At 47.1% G+C, this 18,286-nt stretch overlaps 1 protein-coding gene across 1 annotated transcript in view; it reads right to left on the bottom strand.

The window, feature by feature from the left end:
- Positions 1–768: 768 nt before the first annotated feature.
- ttll4 (tubulin tyrosine ligase-like family, member 4) overlaps positions 769–18,286 on the bottom strand; it is a gene marked incomplete at both ends in the record, with an annotated part of 44,006 nt that continues 26,488 nt past the window's right edge. The window contains 6 exons of the mRNA XM_083638328.1: positions 769–991; positions 1,524–1,700; positions 7,614–7,684; positions 9,286–9,353; positions 10,315–10,525; positions 17,245–17,341. Coding sequence (XP_083494454.1) covers positions 769–991; positions 1,524–1,700; positions 7,614–7,684; positions 9,286–9,353; positions 10,315–10,525; positions 17,245–17,341 — 847 coding nt within the window. The remainder of the gene's footprint in view (positions 992–1,523; positions 1,701–7,613; positions 7,685–9,285; positions 9,354–10,314; positions 10,526–17,244; positions 17,342–18,286) is intronic.

Here is an 18,286-nt window from a genome sequence, read left to right as displayed (position 1 = left end):
GGTGTAAATAGACTCTGTAGTTCAGACTGTCACTAAAGGATGGTGTAAATAAAGGATGGTGTAAATATACTCTGTGAAGAACTGCTCTCCACTGACTTCAGGTGTTTTGTTGAAGCCTGCTGTGGAGTTGCGCTGGCAGCCTCCCTGTGTGTTATATGGACAAACTTCACCTGTGTTTACAGTGTACACACAGGTGAAGTTTACAGTGTAAACTTGACACTGGCCTGAAGGGGAGGAGATGACACAATTTTCAAGTATTCCTTTAACCCATTGATACCTGATGCAGCATTTGTGTGTATATCCCACATTTGTGTGTGTATCCCTTTAAGACCGCAAACCGCGCGGTTCGCAGTCTTAAAGGGATACACACACAAATGCTGCATCAGGTATCAATGGGTTAAGACTAGAAAGACCGAGCCGCCATCAGCTGACTGCTGTCTTGACTTTGCCACAGACCTCCACAGCTTTTCCAACACACACTTTGTGGACAGACAAGTGTTAGATTTTCAAAACCACTCTATGAAATACACACGTCTACGGTAATTACAATCCCCCCTTCAGCTGATGGCTTGTTGGCCTTCACCTAAGCCCCCAAATCCAGACGTTCTAGTGTGTCAAGACTAGGCTCAGGCTAAAGGTTTTGGTGGTTTCTGGTTCAGATCCGTAGATTCAGACCACTTGGACATGCAAAACCGGCATCAGGGAGGCTTTGGATGAGGCTGGGGTTAAGCCTGTGTCCGTTTGAAGCGCATTGTGACAAACCCAGTCTCAGAGTGGGAAGAGTTGCCCAGGCGGGAGGCTGGGTGTGGGGCTGGGGCTGGGGCTGGAGCTGGGGCTGGGGCTGGAGCTGGGGCTGGGGCTGGAGCTGGGGCTGGGGCTGGAGCCGGGGGAGGCAGGCAGGCTGACGACCAGCTTGGAAAGGGATTTGATCTCCACGTCCGAACTGTCGGGGTCGTCTGGAAGGGAGCAGCGCCGGAGGCTGACCACCACACTGCAGAGACGACACCACACAACACCACACAACACCACACAACACCAGAGAATCAGCTGAGTTTTTCTTCAACATTACATTACAAGATGCAAGATGTTTGTTGTCATTCGATGTACAAGTACACGCTGTGGTGTGTTCTGTTACATATCTTTACAGTCATCATCTGTTATCATCAGTAAGCATCAATCAGTTAGTTATTGGTACATCTGGTACATTGGTAGTCTGTGGTAACCTCCTGTAGTATGTGGTAACCTCCTGTAGTCTGTGGTAACCTCCTGTAGTCTGTGGTAACCTCCTGTAGTCTGTGGTAACCTCCTGTAGTCTATGATAACCTCCTGTAGTCTATGATAACCTCCTGTAGTCTGTGGTAACCTCCTGTAGTCTGTGGTAACCTCCTGTAGTCTATGATAACCTCCTGTAGTCTATGATAACCTCCTGTAGTCTGTGGTAACCTCCTGTAGTCTGTGGTAACCTCCTGTAGTCTATGATAACCTCCTGTAGTCTATGATAACCTCCTGTAGTCTGTGGTAACCTCCTGTAGTCTGTGGTAACCTCCTGTAGTCTATAGTCTGTGATAACCTCCTGTAGTCTGTGGTAACCTCCTGTAGTCTGTGGTAACCTCCTGTAGTCTGTGGTAACCTCCTGTAGTCTGTGGTAACCTCCTGTAGTCTGTGGTAACCTCCTGTAGTCTGTGGTAACCTCCTGTAGTCTGTGGTAGAGGTTATAAGACATATAAGACAGAGGTTATCCCTTTCTTTTCTTTATATTAACTTCTTCACTTTCCCCATTGTCGTTATGGAAAGCAGGCCAGACAGAGTCTCCAGTCTAACGTTGACGCTGAGTAGAGATGCTCCGATCAGCTTTTTTGAGGCCGATCACCGATCACTGGAAGCAGTATCTGCCGATCCCGATATGGCCGATCACCGATCACCCGTCAAATCCATCAATTCAAGCCTTCTATTTATTGTGTCGCATTATTCATATATTTAATTATTCTTAACATCAACATTGTATATTAAGTATTAAAATTAGGAGATGAGAAAGTATCATGAATTGACAACCGTTTTATTATTATTTATTACAGAGTAGACTGTGTACTGTAGCTTTCCTGTGGAAAAATAAATAGTCTTATAAAACAAAAAATATAATACTATGTACACAACATGTGCACCAACACAGCTTGGAACATGTCTGTGAAAGCTGCAGCGATAGCCTCCGCGGTGTGTGACCTAGAAAACTCTTGTGAGTGAAGTACAACTTTGTTCAGGTTGAACTTTTCATCAATAAACTGCGCAGTTAGGCTCAGCATGGACATAGGACAGACACTCGAACTCCAAATGTCAGTCGTGAAGCTGATTGACGTGGTGTTGTCTTTCATAAGGCTCTCGATGTGCTTGTACACAATTTGGTATAATTCCGGCAGGCTAACGTCAGTTAAATATTTACGTCCTGGCAGCGTGTAACGTGGATCCAAGCAGGATATGAGGCGTTCGAACCCGAGGTCTTCCACAACAGACAGCGGCTGCTGATCAAGACATATGAATTCCATTAGCTTTGCATTTATTTCTTTTCGTTTCTTGCTGTCGTTGCTGTAGGGTTGCTGTCGTTTCAATGTCTCTGTTACAGTTAGCTGAGTGAGTGGCGTACGGGTTGCTGCGCGCTCGCCAAGTTTGTAAACTCCTCAAATTCCTTGACGTGGGAAACCTTCAAATGTCTCATGAGGTTCGTAGTGTTGAAACTCTTCTGCTGCGTTCCTCCACGCGGTATCTCCTTTGAGCACACAATGCAAACGGCAAATTTGTTGTCCTTCTCCAACAAGTTGTAAAATTGCCAGACAGGCGACGCCATGTTAGCTGCTGTGCTGTTGGCTCATTTCCACCACATTTTACTGCCCTGCACAGCTCGTCACCACTCGGCTCTAATCGTTTCGGCTCGATGGACGTTTTGCTTCCACCGCGGATCATCTGCCCCCACCCACCCCCGCCCCCGCATATCTGTCCTTCGCTTATAGCCGAAGTAGACATAACGTTACAATTAAATCCATCCACAGAACTTTTAAACTGTTTATGAAATACTGGTGCCTCTAAATGACCTACAGTGGACATGGGCGAATGTTACAATCGGCCAGGAGAATGGATATCACTTTGTAGTTAGTCAAACTCAGGCATGCGCTGCGCGCGGACGGAAGAGGCGCAACAGAGTGAAGCCTGCCCTGTACCCCGCGGCCTCTCACCAGGCAAGACCGCGGCTTCACCAAACACCCGCTGCGGCCTAGCGGAGCGCTGCAGCTCAACTAACTACAGGAGCTTGCTGAGCAGCGGACTTTTTTCACTCTGAAAACAATTGAAACCACCGCCACAACTTTATTTCACCAGAGGCGAAGGCAGCAACACAAAATACTGATGGAAATAACATAACAGAAGATAAGGTAAGCCCACTAAACTGGTATGCAGCGCATTGACAGTCAGTAGATAGAGTAAACACGATTCTGCCTGGCCAATCAGTCGTCTACAATGTTTTCACGTCACTGTTCTCGCCCAAGCTGCTTTCGCTATAGAGAGAGTGCAACTTCCAAACACTTTTTCGCCACTACCACCACGCCCCCTAAGGAAACTTGGGAGCCAATGAAGCTTCATGACACGGAGAGACAGCCAATCACAAGCTGCCCTTTAGGAGACCGGAAGAATACTACTTGGCAGCCTGGGAGTGCACTATCTCTATATTGAAACGTCTCTGGTAGTAGTTCTTGCAGATTTTGTGTCATTCTGATCGGCCTTGTTTGATCGGCACTTTTGATAACTCCGATCAAAGCCGAAAAAGGCCAAATCGGCCGATTCCGATCAAGTGCCGATCGATCGGAGCAACTAGGGATGTTCATCAATTATCGAAAATCGATAATCGATCGTTAAGGATTGGAATCGATCCTGTGGCATTTGGATCGATTTTTTAATTATTATTAAAAAAAAAAAAAAAAAAAAAAAAATTTTTTTTTTTGGACTAGGTTTGGGTGGAATTCGTTCCTCCTCGCCCCACTCCATTGCACAGCCGACTAACGTGAGGTGGAGCTTCATATAGTCTCTAGTTTTCTGGCTGGGCACAGGCCTTTGTGCCAACAAAACTGTTTTAAACATGGGAAATTCACACCGGCATGCGCCGGGGACAGCAGTGTTGGAGAGGAGACACATTGAAATAAAGAGTTCATTGAGGAGAACACATTGTCTTTCGTATTTTCTGCCATAGGCATTACGTAATTTTGTAAAAAAAAAAAAAAAAAAAAATTGAAAAAATTGAAAAAATTGAAAATTTTCTAAGTATTAATAAAATCGATGATCGATAATTGATCGTTCATTTTCACCGATTATCGATTTTGGAAAATTTTCAAAATGAACATCCCTAGGAGCAACTCTAACGCTGAGTTTTGAATGTTTACGTTGTGCAGTCCATAACTTCACACAATGCAGTATGCATACTTGAAACATGTCAGCTATGTAGAGAAACAGTGTTTCTGTCTTGACAAAACTGTTTGACAGGGGGGGAAAGTAGCCTGCAAATCTCTCCTCTTGCCTGTGTCTGCCTAGTTACCAGACTGACTTCCACCAACAACAAACACACTGCCTGCGTCATGCACCAGATTACCGTAAGTGACTGAATTCAGTCTGAGCGCAACACAAAAACATACATGGCTCTACGTTCTTCTCAAGCACTGCCCCGCACCTTTAGTTTCTTTTTACCGGTGCCCGTACCCGTGAATTTATAGAAGTATATTTTTTACCCGTTACACAAGCTTTTCAGAATCAGAATCAGAATCAGAAAGACTTTAATGATCCCCGGGGGGAAATTGGGACAAGTTCCAGTAGCTCGCTCACAGAACACACATAGCATGAAGTAAACAATAGTAAATGCAAAATAAGCAGAATAAGAATAAGAATAAGAACAACATAGCATAGGATAAACAGTAGTAAATGCGATAGAAGTGGGTAACCCGCGGGTATCCGACTCGGTGCAGGACTCTGCTACATGCACCCAACCGTGACGCCCATACCGTGACGTCACGGGACGACTACACGTGTGTAGTAGAAGAGCTACAGCGTCTGCTGTGCTCCTGATGACACGGTATGCGAATTGCAGGGGGTCGTTGGGGAGCAGGGGGCGGATGTGTGATAGGATTGGTTTTTCCAGGCGCTTGCTGGCTTTGGGGGTGAGGAGGGCTAGTGGTCGCCAGTCGTTAAGGCTGGTCACGTTTTTCTGCTTTGGTACGGGAATGATTGTGGCCGACTTGAAGCAGGTGGGGACGGTTCGTAGAGCTATGGACCTGTTATAGATGTCGGTGAATACCCCCACCAGCTTACGTCATTTAGCAGACGCTTTTATCCAAAGTGACTTACAATAGTACATTTTATCAAGTAACGAGGGATGATTAGGTGGCCATGATTGAAGGAAGGCCTGTGTGGGAATTTAGCCAGGGTACCGGGGTTACACCCCCCAGGGCACCAGGGTTACACCCCTCAGGACACCGGGGTCACACCCCCCAGGACACCGGGGTCACACCCCTCAGGGCACCGGGGTCACACCCCCCAGGGCACCGGGGTCACACCCCCCAGGGCACCGGGGTCACACCCCCCAGGGCACCGGGGTCACACCCCTCAGGACACCGGGGTCACACCCCCCAGGGCACCGGGGTCACACCCCTCAGGGCACCGGGGTCACACCCCTCAGGGCACCGGGGTCACACCCCTCAGGGCACCGGGGTTACACCCCTCAGGTTACAGCCCTCAGGGCACCGGGGTTACACCCCTCAGGTTACACCCCTCAGGGCACCGGGGTTACACCCCTCAGGTTACACCCCTCAGGGCACGGGGGTTACACCCCTCAGGGCACCGGGGTTACACCCCTCAGGGCACCGGGGTTACACCCCCCAGGGCACCGGGGTTACACCCCTCAGGGCACCGGGGTTACACCCCTCAGGACACCGGGGTTACACTCCTCAGGTTACACCCCCCAGGGCACCGGGGTCACACCCCCCAGGGCACCGGGGTCACACCCCCCAGGGCACCGGGGTCACACCCCCCAGGGCACCGGGGTCACACCCCTCAGGGCACCGGGGTCACACCCCTCAGGACACCGGGGTCACACCCCCCAGGGCACCGGGGTCACACCCCTCAGGGCACCGGGGTCACACCCCTCAGGGCACCGGGGTTACACCCCTCAGGTTACAGCCCTCAGGGCACCGGGGTTACACCCCTCAGGGCACCGGGGTTACACCCCTCAGGTTACACCCCTCAGGGCACCGGGGTTACACCCCTCAGGTTACACCCCTCAGGGCACGGGGGTTACACCCCTCAGGGCACCGGGGTTACACCCCTCAGGGCACCGGGGTTACACCCCCCAGGGCACCGGGGTTACACCCCTCAGGGCACCGGGGTTACACCCCTCAGGACACCGGGGTTACACTCCTCAGGTTACACCCCTCAGGGCACCGGGGTTACACCCCTCAGGTTACACCCCTCAGGGCACCGGGGTTACACCCCTCAGGTTACACCCCTCAGGGCACCGGGGTTACACCCCTCAGCGCACCGGGGTTACACCCCTCAGGTTACACCCCTCAGGGCACCGGGGTTACACCCCTCAGGTTACACCCCTCAGGGCACCGGGGTTACACCCCCCAGGGCACCGGGGTTACACCCCTCAGGGCACCGGGGTTACACCCCTCAGGTTACACCCCTCAGGGCACCGGGGTTACACCCCTCAGGTTACACCCCTCAGGGCACGGGGGTTACACCCCTCAGGGCACGGGGGTTACACCCCTCAGGGCACCGGGGTTACACCCCCCAGGGCACCGGGGTTACACCCCTCAGGACACCGGGGTTACACCCCTCAGGACACCGGGGTTACACCCCTCAGGACACCGGGGTTACACCCCTCAGGACACCGGGGTTACACCCCTCAGGTTACACCCCTCAGGGCACCGGGGTTACACCCCTCAGGGCACAGGGGTTACACCCCTCAGGGCACCGGGGTTACACCCCCCAGGGCACCGGGGTTACACCCCCCAGGGCACCGGGGTTACACCCCTCAGGACACCGGGGTTACACCCCTCAGGACACCGGGGTTACACCCCTCAGGACACCGGGGTTACACCCCTCAGGACACCGGGGTTACACCCCTCAGGGGCACCGGGGTTACACTCCTCAGGACACCGGGGTTACACTCCTACTCTTATGAAGAGTGCTGATGGGATCTTTAATGACCACAGAGAGTCAGGACCTTGGTTTGACGTCTCATCTGAAGGAAGGTGCTCACTTGAGGACAGAGTCTGGGGCATTGGGGAGATTATTCATCAGATCAGATTATTCATCAGACCATTCGGACCAGAGCACCTCCTACTGGTCCTCCAACACCAGTCTCCCATCCACGGAGTATCCTAGGCCAGACCTGCTTAGCTTCCCAATGAAAGCCAGTAATGCCATGCAGGAGCCACTGCTGCTGACGATCCCCAGAGAATTGATCAAATCCCTGGACCTGTCGCTCCCTGTCTGACATGCACAGCACTTATTTATATACAGTAAGGACACACAAACCCAGAGAAGACTTCACACTTCAGTGTTCCTGTGTGTGTGTATACCTGGATCTGGATGGGCTGAGTAGGTCTTGTCTCGGGGGTTCAAACCTGGAGATATAGCTACATTTGGACCACTACACACACACACACACACACACACACACACACACACACACACACACACACACACACACACAGACACACAGACACAGTGTCATTTTCATTTTTTAAGTTAGCCAGTCCAGTAGCTTTCCTGCATGTTGAGTTAAAGGAAAACTTTAACCGGCTTTGTATTATTACAAAATCATTAGTATATCCGAAAGCTGTAAAGAGTTTTGCAGACATTCATTTAGTCTGACAGTTATTGAGAGTTGATTTGAGTTAAGTTGTGGATCAGTGATGTCATTTGTGCATGAATGAATGACATCACTGGTCCACATCTTAACTCAAAACAACTCTCAATAACTGTCAAACTAAATGAATGTCTGCAAAACTGTTTAGTTTTCGGATAGAATTGACTGATTTTGTAATGATGCAAAGCTGGTTGAAAATCGGCAGTGTTCCTTTAATGTAATAATGACGAGTCACTAGCCGCTTTCACACTGGCCTTGAAAGCCGGAAAATGCACGGAAAATGGGATCCGCGCCTCCGATGTGAAAGTTGTGGAAGCGGGTTGGTGGGTAATTGTTGTACGCCTTTCGTTCCGCCAGTGGACCTAGTCACAGCGCCGGGTTACCAGGTAACCTGCCTCCACTTGAAAGCGTAGGAGCGGCAACACGGAACAGTGCGAATGGTCAGCTCATTCATAAAAAAAAAGTACACGGGTAAGCACCTCATGCAGCAAGAAAGCCATACGTGAAAGTAGAAAAAGTTGGCCAGGAGGAATGCTCCGTGCCTAGTAAGTAGGTTAGGCTTTATGCTCAAACGATGTTGACATTAGTAGGTAAAATGAATGGATATAAGCTTCAGAGGACGTGTCTGTGGCGAGTTGGTCTGAGGATGTTCCCTCTGGAAACCAGCTCCAGAGCTGCAGTCTGTCTGGCTAGCCACTTGTGCATTCCCTTACAAAAACTACTAACATTATAGTAGTCATGTGCATTTATAGCCTATACTATTCCCCCGACGAACGTTATGCAGACTGCAGCTGTTTGATATGTGGGCGTCGTCTTTCAGAACGGACTCTAATTAGGCTACTTAATGGGAATAATTTGCTTTACAAAAAACTGGACCCAAAAGATAAGAATTAGCCTTGTACCTATTAGGCTACATGATGGTGCATCTGTGATCCATAAAGTGGATCAGATGAATATTGAAAGCCTTGTTACCATGCTGCATGTGGACAACACTTTCGTGTTTTATCAGTTTGATCCTTAACGACCGCAGCTGCACGTAGTTGGCTGGCGTACATCGGCGATGTTTGGTTGTTGAATGAATTTTTCATCATACAGTAGCCTAGGCTACACTAACCTATGAAAATATTAATTTGGGCTAGGAGGAGCTGGGTGGAAATGCCTCTGCTCGCCTTTCAATCCGGGAGCGGTGGCTGTCACTTGAAAGCACACCCCAGGACGGGAATGTGGCGGTGCTGCTTGGCTGTGTGTGAAAGCAATTTCTGTGGCGAGGCTGCCGGCTTTGCGCAATCTGTGTGTGAAAGCGGCTACTGATTTAGTATTGATTGATTGATTTAGTATTGATTGATTGAAAATGTGCTTGGTTGCTGGATGTGCCGTCTCACCATGTGAGCGGGGTCGCTGGTTCCCAGGTGGACTCCTCTCTGACAGAGCGCCCCCAGCAGGCTGATGCCTGCACACAACACAAACTTCATTAGCACATCTCTCCAGGCTATGCTCCCCCATGAACAGCAGGCAAGTCGCATTTTCAACGATTTTCCAGGTCCAATTCCCTCAAATTCAAGGACCCAACATGATGGCATAGTTTGAGACAAGGATCAAGGTGAATTACTGTTTCAACACAGAGTGTGAGAACTAGCAGCTCATCGTAACCAATATTCAATACGCTATAGAGGTGCTGTATGGAACACTCATATCAATATCGTTAATCAAGCATTATCTCACTGAAAGCAGGCTGGTTTGCCACTGGACCCACCCACTGTCACTGCTATATCTCACTAGTCTACTTTCCATCGGTCTCATTTCCATCTGTTTCTAATATTCTTAAGTTCATGTTAGCTAGTGTCGTGATGATTTCCAGAATGTGTGAAATTGGCCTATATAATGTGCGAACTACAGAATGCGTGACATACAATTGAAAAACGATTACATTTGAACATTTTAACCATAATTGTTATATTTAATTTTTGTTTTGTTTACGAAATTCTTAGCATGTGCGTACAAACGTTTGCATGCTTCAACCACCTCCGGGGACAGTGGGGTGGGGTCGCGAGCCCCTCTGGCACCGTTGTTTTGGGGGTCAGGGGCTGAAAAGATTGGGAACCCGTGAGCTGGTGAACTAGCTGGCCAGCTAGCTTGCGCTGGTTGTCACTGAGGTGAATGATGCTAGTAGGAAGAGGGTGGTTGGGGGTTGTGAAGGTACAGATGCCTAGCTGGCCATTTTCAAGTTGCGCACAAATACACAACAGAATCCAGACACGCTTTGCAAATAACAGAGGCATTAAAAGCCCCCATCATCGCAATTCCAATGGCAATTTTAGATATTTTTTTACAGGCCGTTTGTCCCGAGCCCCCGCTAATTTCCTACCCTGACCCCCCCCCCCCCCCCCACACACACACACACACACACTTACCTTTGTCCCTGCTGCTCCAGTGTCTCTGCTCCCACTGGTCCAGCAGGACGTTGAGGTACCTGGGACACTCGAAGAAGCGGAGGTAGCGTGAGGACGTCGCCGACGGGAAGACGCGCTCAAACTCTCCTCGCCGACTCAGCTCGTCCTCGCTCTCCGCCAGCACGCGCACGTCCTCCGGGGTCAACACGTCCAACACCGACGAGAAGAAGTCCTGAGGGAGACACCCAACATCACTAGTGCTGCTTAGAAGTCCTGAGGGAGACACCCAACATCACTACTGCTGCTTAGAAGTGCTGAGGGAGACACCCAACATCACTACTGCTGCTTAGAAGTCCTGAGGGAGACACCCAACATCACTACTGCTGCTTAGAGGTCCTGAGGGAGACACCCAACATCACTACTGCTGCTTAGAAGTCCTGAGGGAGACACCCAACATCACTACTGCTGCTTAGAAGTCCTGAGGGAGACACCCAACATCACTACTGCTGCTTAGAAGTCCTGAGGGACACACCCAACATCACTACTGCTGCTTAGAAGTCCTGAGGGAGACACCCAACATCACTACTGCTGCTTAGAGGTCCTGAGGGAGACACCCAACATCACTACTGCTGCTTAGAAGTCCTGAGGGAGACACCCAACATCACTACTGCTGCTTAGAAGTCCTGAGGGAGACACCCAACATCACTACTGCTGCTACTCCGACATTACTGTAATCTTGTCTGGTCTCCTTGGCTTTGATATTAAACCTTGTCCTGTAACCTGCATATTGGGGGTGAAACTGTCTATTGAGCAACCAAAAATTGTCCATGATGTTATAACATCGGCCTTCCTTGCAGCTAAACGGATTATTCTAATGAATTGGAAACAACGGAAGCCAAACTGTTTCAATATGGAGACCTGGCGTAAAGACTTCATGGACTTGTTGTCAATGGAACAGGCAGCTCTACTCCTCCAAGAAGACAGGACTCAAGATCTTTATGGACCCTGGAGCTTTGTCAGAATCCTCACTGGAATTTCTTGAATAGACTTTGAATCGCTGAATCTTTGTTTATATTCTGTACACCCCCCTCCTTTCCTATCGTCTTTGTCATGTCCTGTTTGTATTATGGAAAAAAAAAAAAAAAAAAAAAAAACATCCCTACTGCTGCTTAGAAGTCCTGAGGGAGACACCCAACATCACTACTGCTGCTTTTAGCTGTCGTAGTAGTAAGATTATCATTTGTGATACGGTCACCAGCAGGCTTCCATTTTGCCTTTCATTTCCCCCTTCCTTGTTATGCTGATATGGAGCAATGATGGATAATACAGATCCTTTCCAAATAGTTTTTTTTTTAACTTGCATAGATTATAGATTCATTACACACAAAGTGAAATATTTCTAGCCTTTGTTTCATTTTTCATAATTTTTGGCCTACAGCTCCAGAAAACCCCCAAAACAGTTATTTCAAGAAATTTGAATAGTGTGAAGAAAATCAGCAGTTACTTCTCAGTTTTGACTGACTCCAGCCTCAGTCCACTGCCTCTGAATCTCCGCCAAATTTTTGAATTTGCTTGACAATCCGCTGAAGCCCACATTCATCCATGGTATTTCCATGATATTCTAATTTTTTGGAAAGGATCTGTATATAAGATAGCAGCTTATGCTCTGTTGCTATATACATTGGGCCTCTTGGGAATAGAACACTACGTATTAGGGCATTCACGACTAGTGAATTTTACTAGTCGACTAGTCGTCGCTAAAGGTAGTCGACTATTTTTTTTTTTATATATATATTTTTATCTTTAACTCATTGAGTGCCAATGACGACAATCGTCGTCAATTCAAATACTAACGTAGAGTGCCAATGACGACGATTGTCGTCAATTGCGTTTTTTGACGGTGGGACGTGGATCAAAGCCAGATGCATCTCCTGTGAAAGTATGGTGGATGTTGAATGTGTAAAAGCTATCTTACGGACCCATTAGGTGGCGACAGTGCTCTCCAGATTAGAGAAAGGTGAGGAAAAAAACAGAGAAGCAGCCGTAGGGACACGGAAACCGCATCGGTATGCATCGATATGCATGAAGCATAACGTTAGCTGTGCCTGCAGCAGCCAATCTGCTGCCACAATTGAGCCCCTCCGTGTCCGCTGCGATAGCCCCATCCACATGATTAGTTGTGGAGTTGTTATTATTCTCAACTGGAAGCGCTGGGAGCCGGTGACAAATACACGCGGAACGCTGTGAAAAAGCTGGGTTTTCAGTGCAGAGCAAACGCAGCACAGAGCCACCAGAGACACACCCACGGAGGAGGGGTTTGCAGTCGAGGGGGCTGGGGCACGCAGGGCAGCATACAACACCGACCCAGACAGACCCAGACAGCAGGCTCGATGGACAGATTGGTTGGCAAACACAAGCTAGAATATCTGATGCCCACCAGCAGTAAATCAAGACCAGCAAGAAGGTGTAGGGTCTGCGCAGCAGGGGCCAGCGCTGCTGGTTGCAGCTAAAAAATATTATTTTGCCAAACAAAATTCCTTTGTTTTCGCTCTTTTATTGAAGGAAATTATTTTTCAGGTGTCACTACATCAGAAAATATTAGCTTCAGAGTCAGTGATGTGCTTGAAATGTTTCATTTCACAAAAGGCTGATTATCTCAGCTTCTAGTCTGGAACGTCTGTTTTTGCTGAAATCAACCTATCTTCTCCGGCTGATAACTAAAGAATGGAAAATGATATCAATAAACTTTTTTTTGCTGATGATACAATAGGCTCATCGTTCTTTGGGCGTGTTCGGTGTTTACATAGTAATATCACACAATATTCTGTGGGCCTCGAGAAATCACTGAAAACGCTCTGAAACTCTGGCACTGGGAGCGTCCGTTCTCCAAAAGTGGCTGGCACTCAATGAGTTAAGAAAGAACATGAGGTATTTACACAACATACATGGACTATCATATCCCATATCCCCCACAAAGAACATCAAAACACAACAAAACAAAACAAGAAAACTGCATAAGATACACAATAATTCAAGAACAAACAAGACTATTGGCCAAACAACCAAACAAAAACAATGCATTCAGCTCCTATCCTGATAGGCCTAATGACACCTGGGTAAAAAGTTCTTAAAGTCAAACTCTGTATGTGGTTGCCATATTTTGGGGATGTCTAAGAATCTGCCTTTGCTCTTGTAGTAAATGTTATCCAACGTATGGTAGCTTGAGAGTTCATTCCACCAGTGAACTACAGCTGGGGGATTGGATGCTTTCCAATTTAAAGCTATGCATTTCCTAGCTGCCAACAGGGCAAGATCTATGTATTTACTTTGAATGCATTGTTTTTGTTTGGTTGTTTGTCCAATAGTCTTGTTTGTTCTTGGATTATTGTGTATTTTATGCAGTTTTCTTGTTTTGTTTTGTTTGTGGGGGATATGGGATATGAGATATGATAGTCCATGCATGTCATGTAAATACCTCATGTTCTTTCTTAACTCATTGAGTGCCAAGGACGAGTATGTTCGTCAATTGCGGTTTTTGAGGGTGGGACGTGGATCAAAGCCTCAGGCATCTCCTGTACAAATATTGTAGCTATTGAAGATGTATAACCTATTTTACGGACTCATTAGGTGGCGACAGAGCTCTCCAGATTAGAGAAAGGTCCGGAAAACAGCAGGAAAAATCCCCGTGATCAAAGAGAAACCGCTTATGCTGCAGCCAGAGCCATATAGATTGCTCTGGCTGGAGGTAACGTTGGCTGCGAACAGCAGTCAATCCGCGCCCACAACTGAGCCCCTCTGCCTCTGTCTGTCTGCATAGTTTCTCCACACGATTAGCCGCCAGAAAGGCAGCACCCGACGCCGAAGGGCCAAACCTTTCCCTGCAGTCCGGTTTGGCATTTCCGTGTCGCGCTGGGAGCCGGCGCACAAAAACGGAGCGCTCCGAAAATAGACTGGGTGCGTGTTAGGCTGTGTGTTAGTGTGGGGAGGAGTTTGCAGCTGAGGGGGGGAGAGGGGGGTGGGGCACGCAGGGCACCACACAACTACACCACGTCACTACATCAGAAAATATTAGCTTCAGACTCAGTGAATGTACTTGAAATGCTTCATTTCACAAAAGGCGGAATAACTCAGCTTCTAATTTGAAACGTGTCTTTTTGCTCAAAACAACCTATCTTCTCCGGCTCACACTTTTCACTAGCGTCAAGATCCATCAGAAGTCCACCTTCAAAATAAAAGCGTAAACTACTCCGTACTAAACTAATTCACTCAGAGCCTGCCTTCAGATAGGAAGCAACTCAATCAACCCTGCAGCAGTTTCAAGACTAGAATTTACGCAGGACTTTGTGGCTGTCTTGCTTTTTAATGTAGCCTACTTGTTTGTTTGTATTGAAGCAGTTTGAAAAAAAAGTGGAATGTTGTGTTGCACCATTATAAATGTACTGTTATATCTTATTGTTTGTTTATTTAGTTATTCATTCATCACATTATTAGACACTCTTTCTGATTATTAAAAATAGCGTAAACAGTAAAACATAGAATTCAGAAATATAAAAATAATTTGTAAAACAATCAAACTGATTTCATAAGGCCCTAGATTAAATTAGTAGGCAGATATGATTGGTGGCTTTTGGTGTTCTGCATGAAAAGTGGCTCCTATTGACTTTGTCCTGCCAGGACAGGGAAACGATAGTGAGGATCACTGGGACATTCTTAGTTGTATTAATAGTAGCAGCAGACAATTGGACTCGAGTCATAGGGACTCGGACTCGAGTCGACTCGAGTCGCAAATTTGACGACTTCCGACTCGACTCCGACGGTAAATACTTGAAACTCGACTCGGACTTGGAAGAAAATGACTCGAAACTCGACTCAGACTTGTGACAAGATCAGCCGAGTGCACCAGCTGGGCGTACGCCTAGGTTTACACGCTACGTCCGATGTAGAACTCAAAGTTACGACTAACTTAATTTTATGACTAGTGCGCACCCTGTATGCGCTGCGTCTGTGTATGGAGCAGGCGTAAAAGTTACACCCAAATGCGTAGCTACTCACTGACAGCTGTCTCATCTTGATCTGCGCGTGATGCGGCCGGAATCTTCTCCAAAAATATCGATCGATATGTGCTGTAAATAGACATTTTGTTCGCAGGACCTCCGCTCGTCGGCGGGTTTTTGAAAGCTGATGCGTCGGAAGATCTTTCAATTTCTTCCTGACTTCGTCAACTGCCCGCAGTGCGCAGTCTGCCATCGCATTCAATACTGATTGCACTTGTGATCAAACTGCTTGTGTTGGCGCTGTTAAATTGAGCTGTGAGAACGTTTCTATGCTTTGAATACAACTCTATAAGTTTGAGCTGAGTTGGAGCTGTCTGTCAGCTGTCTCAAGCTCGTCTGAGAGAAGTGTGTTGCTTGGCAACAAGCACGTATTAACTCATTCATGGCCAGTTTAGGACTGCCAATATTTAGCACAGGCCAAAGATTTTCATAATTGTTGGTCATCTTTCAAGACCCACAGTAAATTATCTATTAGCACCAAAGTGATTTGCAATACCTCAAAATGAAGATGTACGTCTCTGGGTTCACCAGGAAAAAAAAAGTGAGCTTTTAGCATGTTCTGTACTCTACTTATAGCCATTTATATACACCCTGTTTTCACCAAAAAGGTCTCTCGGAGAAGAGAAACAGCAGAAAAGGCAATTTTTGTAAAAGACACAATCTCAGGCAGAACTCGCTCTCAATTCTTTTATTTTGAACTGTATTGACATCAGACATGTAAATATTATTCATTATGACACAAATGACAAAAAATTATATATATATAAATATAAATATAAATATAAATTATATATATATATATATATATACATGAAGTGCTTTTTTTACATTCAACAATACAGTTTACTCAGTGTGAGTGAGTGTGCAGACAGACAGACAGACAGACAGACAGACAGACAGACACACACACACACACAGAGAGAGAGTTCTGTCCACAGAACTTTGCTGCTGGATCGCACCTCCTTCCCCCGCAAATTAGCATAGGAGGGGAACACCAAACTGGTTTGAGATCAGCGTCTAGCCTCCTCTGCCTCTGCTGCATCGTTTTCCTCCTCTCGTTCGGGCTGGGACGAATGCTGCGACATACAATCCATGGCTGCGACACAGGAACGGGTTCGGCTTGGCTTTGGGACCAGGCGCTGGAACCGGATCGATCATGTTCGTCACGGGTTTGACTACTGCGAACAACTCAATCCAGGTTCGCCCTGCAGCAAGGCGAGCAGTGCAGCGCGCCGAGGGGCGTTTCAATGGCGTTTCTCCTCTCTACAAGGAAGCGCGTTTCTCTGTTTTTCCTCCTGCTCATTTCAAAACAACAGCTGCGGTATGTGTTTGTTCAGGTGTTGTCGGCTTGTCTCTGAGGGCAGGGACCTGATAACATGTCACAGGCTGGGGAAGTGTTTGAACTACGCGCTGCACTAATAAAAACAAAAACACGTCAAACACGTCATTGGCTGGGAGGGCTATTCCTGATAACACGTCAAAGACGTCTTTGGCCATGAATGAGTTAACGTGAACCCGCACGTCTGCAGCCTAAATAATCTCTGCCTTGTCATTTTTTCTAACCTGTGACTCGACTTGACATAACCTGTGACTCGACTCGAGACTTGACTTGAAATAACATTGTGACTTGACTTGACTTGCCGACAAAAGGAAAGACTTGGGACTTGCTTGAGACTCGGGACCAATTGACTTGAGACTCGCTTGGGACTCGGATCAGAGGGACTTGGACAATTGTCTGAGTAGCAGTAACAGTAACATTAGTAGCAGTATTATCGATATTATATTATAATACTATTAGTATTTATATTATTATTAGTAGTAGTACTGTAGTAAGAGTGTTTATAATTTACTTTCTCCAGCTTGTCAGCAGTGTGTGTGTGTGTGTGTGTGTGTGTACCTGGTCTGCGAAGCGTTGTGTGAGGTAAAAGGCCCGTTTGACCTTCTCATCAGTAGACAGGTCCGCTCTGCTCCGCTCTCTGTGCCCCCCACACAGACTACACACACACACACACACACACACACAGGCAGTATAATAAACTCGACTCTAGATTCAATATAGTTTTAATAGCCATAGTGAGTAAATCATGTTACAAACGAGGATATATAAGGCCGACATTGTAAATAAGAATTTTGTTCTTAATTGTCTCGCCTGGTAAAATAAAGGTAAAATAAATAAAATAAAATATTTGTCTTTGTGCAGTATGCAGCACAGCGATCACAGCAAAGCATTGGGGACAGTTCTGTTGAAGTGAATGGGCAGGCATGGAAAGTCCCACTATAAACCCTCATATCTGTGTTATTTCACTTTTTATTGATTTTTTCCCACCAGATTAAAGAAAAGACAGATTATCTGATGTTGACTGATGTTTTTATGTAAATGTAAACATTTGTTTTCCTTATTATTATTATCCCCTATAGCTCAACTCAAGTCTGCTTGGTCCAAAATAGAGCTGGATTAGCTAAGTACACCAGGATACATGACCGAACAGGCCATCAGTCAATATCACGTTCATGTTTTCTTTAATCGGGTGGAAGCATTTTTCAATCAAAGGTGATACAACACAGACATTATCGTTTATAGAGGGACTTTCCCTGCCCACAATTTAATGTTAGCTCCGCCGTAACGTTAGCCGGTTGTTTGTTGAGCCGCCGACCGACACAAACCCTGGACGTTTCATTTGGGGTAAAGCATGAGGGGGTTTTATATGGATTGGGTACAGCTCTGGCAGTATGAAGTGCTTTGAATGCGGGGATGTTTGGTCACACTTGCAGAGCGGGGAGGCTATAACACCGCTGCTGAGCTAACGTTCGCTAAGAGTCCGCCGTGTAATGTGAACCTGACCACTCGGGTACCCATCCCTAAGGGCGAGGCTGTGCATATAGACCGTTTTCACGGCATTGTGTGTCGCTAGGGAAGCGTTTGAAAGCTAGCTTATTTC

The sequence above is a fragment of the Poromitra crassiceps genome (assembly GCF_964638095.1).
Source record: "Poromitra crassiceps genome assembly, chromosome: 6".
NCBI classification, from domain to species: Eukaryota; Metazoa; Chordata; class Actinopteri; order Beryciformes; family Melamphaidae; genus Poromitra; species Poromitra crassiceps.
The sequence above is the reverse complement of the archived record's forward strand: the minus strand, read 5'-3'. Positions and strand labels throughout refer to the sequence as shown.